Here is a 5,586-nt window from a genome sequence, read left to right as displayed (position 1 = left end):
CGGGGGCGGGGGGGGGGGTTCCCCTCCCATGAACATGAACCAGCCACATAACTTTCTGAAAAATAAGAACGGCCCTGAGCCATGCTGTGCTCCTGGTAAAACAAGACTGATTTCAGCTCTGAAACGCCTTGATTCTGAGTTTGTGCACAGGAGCTGAGCTGCTGAAAATGTGACAAGGACTGGACATTATCAGTGAATGTGTCTTGCCTCCTGGACTCCAGCTCTCACCTTAATCTGCTTCAAAGGGTGTTCTGGAGTCTCCCTTGGCTCAGCCATGTCATCCACAAAAAGCATGCAACAACGATACAATTCCTCCAGTCCCGGGGAGGACAGCAGCAGCACCTGTGCAGGGGTGGCGAGAAGAAGACACTCAAGAACTTTTTCAGCTCCGACAATGGGAGAAAGAGGCAGGACCCTGGCCAACTTACCCTGGAACTGTAAGCAGGGTCACTGTCTGCAGGGATGGGCTCAGCACCACTGTTTGGAGCTGGCTCCTTCTCAGAAGATACCTGGATACGGCTTGGGTGATGGAGGGAAAAAGGCTGGCTCAGAGGGAAGGCTGACAGCCAGCTCAGATGAACAGCCAGAAAATCTGAGGGAACCAGGAGGCTGCGGTAACGGCGCTGGAGTTCTAGGAAGTCGCAGGTGGGGCTGTAAGAAGAAAGCAAAGGAATCCAAAATAAGCAAAAACTAAATTATTTAAAATGTAACCATGAAACACATGAAGGACAAATTATTTTATAATCTGGGAAAAAACTTTCTAAGTAAGAAAACCTCTGGAAAGGAAAAGATGGATCAGATTTGACTACCAAAATGTTAACAACCTCTAATGGCAAAATAAAGTCAAACTGGGAAAGAAAAAAACAAGGAAACATTTGCAATACATGACTAAGAAAAGGTTCACTGTCAAAATAAAAAGAACCCACAAATCATTAACAAAAATTCAGAAGTCTAAGAGAAAAGTGGGAAAAGTGACATCAACAGGTACTTACCAGAAAAAGAAATTTAAAAGCCCATAAAAATATGCTCAATCTCACTTATAATTAAAGAAATGCAAATCAGCATATCACTTTCACCTATCAGCCTGATAAAGATCAGAAAGGTTGATGATGCAGTTGGCAGAGGCCTGGGGAAACGAGCACGTCACGCCCCGGCAGTGAGCACGTAAAGTGATACGGCCTCTCGGAGAGAACGGGCGACATCCGTCAAAGTTTAAAATCAGACACTCTGACCCAACTACTCCATTTCTAGGAAATGATCTCAGTAAAATACTTAGATGTACGTAGAAGGATGTTTATTACAATACTTAGGATAAGATTGAAAATGGTTAAATAAACGATGGTCCATCTAGTCGAATACCCTGTAGTTGCTAAAAAAGGATGCGATCTAATCAGTGTCAATACAGAATAAAATCTAAAACATGGTAAGTGAAAGAGCAAAGTACCAAACAGTATGTACAATAGGCTTAATTGTGTTTTAAAAAACACAGCTGTGCGTGTGGCTACGTGTTAGCATTCATCTTCTGACTTGGTGTGAGAAGGGTCTACACGGACACGCTACATGACTCAGAGACCAGTGTCTTATGAAGAGACTAACCTTGGGAGCCAGGTGGGTCAGCATGGAGGACAAGTGAGGCCCTGCCTGAGCAAGGGAACAGGAACCAGTGACACTGGGAAGAGCAGTGGCAGCCTTCCTTCCCTTCCATCTCGAGGAGGAGATGCCAAGAGGCTGTCCCCTCACCTCGGCTCAGGCTTAAGTGGACTTCGCTTTGGGGCCTATCTAATACAGCAGCTGGAGCACTCATCTACCTCTTAGTCATCAGTTTCCATATGTGAGAAGTAAGCTTGCAAACCAGTGTTCGCATACATGCTGTAGCACTTAAAAATAATGCAGAAGGTCCCTAGAAAACCAGTCCCAGGGTTCCTGTGAGCCACAGTTTCTACCTGAATTATAACTGCTACTAGGTACCTGAATTTTGATTGGCAAGCCTTACTTATAGCCTAGCATAATAATTTCTGGTGATCAAATCATAAAGTTCTATCAGGGCACTTATGTCAGTGGTACTATGCTGGCCAAAATCTGAGATTCTGAAATAAACCTGTCACATTAAAAAACAAAAACAACAACGAAAAGCTCATAATACACACACAAACTCACTCACATAGACTATCTCATTTACCCAAGAAACTGTTACCAGCTGTGAGCCTCGGCCCCCCACCCCAGCCTTGCCACTCACCTATCCACGGTATAGGGAGTAAGATGGACCCGGTAAGGAGGCAGGTCATGCCTTGGTTTCTTAGCACCCCAAGGCTCTCCACCAGCCCGCTGTTTGCGTTTCTTGGAGTCATAGTCATCACTGGAGGTTGATCCATTACCAGAGGGAAGAAACCACAATGTTACTTACAGATTCAATATATACTAGCCTAAAAAGAACTGGAAATGATGTGAATCCCCACCATTAACAAAATGGATGAAAAAGCCATGCTAACAGCCATGTAACAGATTGTTAAAAAAAAAATTAAAATGGATATTTAAATGCTTTTAATAACCATTCATGTTAAACAAAAAGAATAGTATGCAATACTATACATACAGTAGTGCCTCAAATGTGCAAAGAAAGCTTTAAAAGACTGAAAAGAAATAAAATATTAATGGTGGTTGCCTCTGATAAAGCTTATGAATAAATTTTTAATACTTCTATACTACAAAATATAGTTAACACATAATTTTTTTTTTTGAAATGAGCAAAAACGAATGTAACTGATTTTTTTTTTAATAAGGGACACATATATAGTACCAAGCTAAAGGTTCTATAAAGAAAGTTTTATTAAGAGAGACAGTTCTTGTAACAAACCCTTAGTACACATTAAACTCATAAAAATACTCAAACTCTTTGATCCAATAATTCCACTCTGGAAAATTTATCCCAAATAAGTGAGTTCAAAAAGAAAAAGTGTGTGTCTATGGCCATGCCACCCTGAACGTGCCCGATCTCATCTGATCTCGGAAGCTAAGCAGGGTCGTGCCTGGTTAGTACTTGGATAGGAGAGCACCTAGGAATACCAGGTACTGTAGGCAAAAAAAAATAAAAAATATACATATAAAAATAAAAAGTATACATAGTGGAAAAAATTTAAGATGAAAGAAAACCACATTCATATCCAACAATATCCAAATTTTTATAGTAAATAAAATGATGCAGCTATTAAAACAATCATAATTATGCTGCCATATGGAAAAATTTTAATAAGAATGTATGAAGATAACGAACACTAATTAAAATTATAAAAAGTATGAATAGATAACATGGGAGAAAAGTGAATAAGTCATTTTTCTCTTCAAAATTATTTTCTAAAAGTCTTTAAGAATGATTACCCTTAAAGGAGAGGGAATGTACATTTTTATAGTTTTTAACTTTAATAGCATGCACTACTCTATACATTTTTGTAGTAACTCACTTATAGTACCACTATGTTGAGTACAATAAGTAAAAATAGGAGAGAAAAAAACTTTAGACCATTATGAAATGCCAAATCAATAAGTGGGAAACCCCCATGTCTCATGAGGGCAATAAAATCAACTGTCAACTTCATGCCGTGGTAATCGAGTGGATTAAATTTACCAGGTCTCTGCTCTTTCCTTTTAGACCTACCTGGGTTATTTCCCTAATCATTACATTGAGTTACTAAGTAGATTATATTTCACACAAAATAGTTCTTCTTTTCTCTTATATCTGCCTGGTAATTTCCCTGTTCATTAGCATCTCTATCTAAAAGCTGCCTTTTAATCTTGCTTTTGTGGGGTATCGGTGCTTCCATGTTTCTTATAGAACTGTTCCCAAGTCCTTTTGACAACTCTCTTCAGCTCACCCATGACTGAAGTGAACTCTTCAGTAAATGCTGTCAATCTCTAGTTAACCTGAATGTTCCACTGAAACCTGTGAATCCAACGGTCTCTCCTTACAATGACTTGTCAGGAACAGGTTACAAGGCAGTACCAGTGGCAGGCATCTCAGTCATCTCAGCAGGAGACATTGATCCCTGCGCCCCAAAGCTTGACATTCAAATGAAAATCTGGCTTCCAGCCAAAATGCTAATGTGACTGATTCCTTTAAAAGCCATTGTGACCCCCAGTGACCTAATTCCTGCTACCCGCTTTCCTGCTCTGCAGATTCTCTACTGACTTACGCTAACATGTTCCTCCCGACGGTAATGTCTCCTTCCTCTAGAAGCCATGACGAAACTGAAGCATTACAGCCAAAGTCAAATAACATACGCCTTGCTCAGGGCTTGACATATCCAGGACAATCAAATGCAACTGACTTTACAGAAAAGCTGAACCTGAACCAAAGCAGAAAGTTCACAGCAGTCACAGATTTCCATCCAAGCTACATAGTCCCAGAGAGTACTTGTGATTTTTTAATGAAAACTTTAGTAACCTTACAGACTGTGAAAGGTGGGAAGTCCTTGGAAACTGAAGACCAGGAAGATGTACTGGACGAGAGGTGTGGGTGTATGCAAAATATATACCAGTGACTTGAAAAGGGGGCAATGTGTTTCAAAGTAGTGGAGCCTGTGGAAAACAATCCTAGACAATCAAAGCGTCCCACTAATTAGAATTCACAATGACCTATTCAAAGGGAACACCAGCTTCAGCACAGAGACCTGCCATATTACTTTGCCTGAACTTTCTGAGTTACTCCATGAACCGTTTAAGTGTTCACCTTAGACGGCATTCTCACCCCTGACCATGTAATAATCTACTAGCACCTGGGAACAAGGGTTGCTGACCATGGAATAATCTACTAACATCTAGGAACAGGGGTGGCTTTCTTCTCAGTACAGTTCTGGAGTGATGGAAATGTTCTGTATCTTAATAGGAGTAAGAGTTACATGGCATTTTCCATTTATCAAAACTATCCAGTTAAGATTTGTATAGTTCAACCTACATAAATTTTACCTTAAAAAAATTTTTTTTTACCCTAAAAAAAATCAAGTACAAAGCAGGTAGTAGATAGAAGTAGAGATGAAAACAGCAGATGTTGATACTTGAAGCTGGGTGATAGGCATATAAGGGTTCATCATCCTTTTGTTTACTTTGTTTATACTTAAAATATTACATGATAAAATGTTAAAATAAAACCAACAAAACTAGAACAAGCCTTAAGCAAACTAGTCTAGAGCTTAACTCCTAGGGGTACAGGCAAAACCTTTTAGGGAGGGTAAGGCAGAATAAGGAACATGTGAGCCAGAGAGAACAGGCAGCATGCTCCTGGCAGTCGCCAGCACACACAGATGATACAGGATGGCCCAGGAGGCCCTGAAGGCCCAAAGCCACCATGTCTGCTCCACGCAAGGCCAAGAAGCTGCATGTCCAAAGCACGAGCCTGGACTTTTGGGCAGAGTGCAATGTACACATTCTAACCCCACACTGATACATACAATGTATATAAAGGAACATGTTTTATACTAGCGATTAACACACGTACTAGAAAATTACTTTTCTTGGATGATTACTATTTTCTTGGAAGTTTTCATTCTTAGTATCTCAATCTTAGGGATTAGAAATAGAAGGGAAAATTATGTA

At 40.1% G+C, this 5,586-nt stretch overlaps 1 protein-coding gene and 1 pseudogene across 1 annotated transcript in view; one reads left to right on the top strand and one right to left on the bottom strand.

Moving 5' to 3' along the window:
• The window catches only part of CCAR2 (cell cycle and apoptosis regulator 2), a 13,771-nt gene that overhangs the window by 5,022 nt on the left and 3,163 nt on the right, over window positions 1-5,586 (bottom strand). Inside the window, exons 8-10 of the mRNA XM_006904389.3 lie at window positions 2,237-2,356; window positions 429-651; window positions 229-342 (exon numbers count right to left, since the gene is read on the bottom strand). Of these exons, the coding sequence (XP_006904451.1) occupies window positions 229-342; window positions 429-651; window positions 2,237-2,356 (457 nt within the window). The remainder of the gene's footprint in view (window positions 1-228; window positions 343-428; window positions 652-2,236; window positions 2,357-5,586) is intronic.
• LOC112477145 lies at window positions 2,960-3,078 on the top strand (annotated as a pseudogene).

Source organism: Pteropus alecto, unplaced genomic scaffold (genome assembly GCF_000325575.1).
Source record: "Pteropus alecto unplaced genomic scaffold, ASM32557v1 scaffold160, whole genome shotgun sequence".
Classification (NCBI taxonomy): Eukaryota; Metazoa; Chordata; class Mammalia; order Chiroptera; family Pteropodidae; genus Pteropus; species Pteropus alecto.
This window is presented reverse-complemented; position numbering and strand designations above follow the sequence as displayed.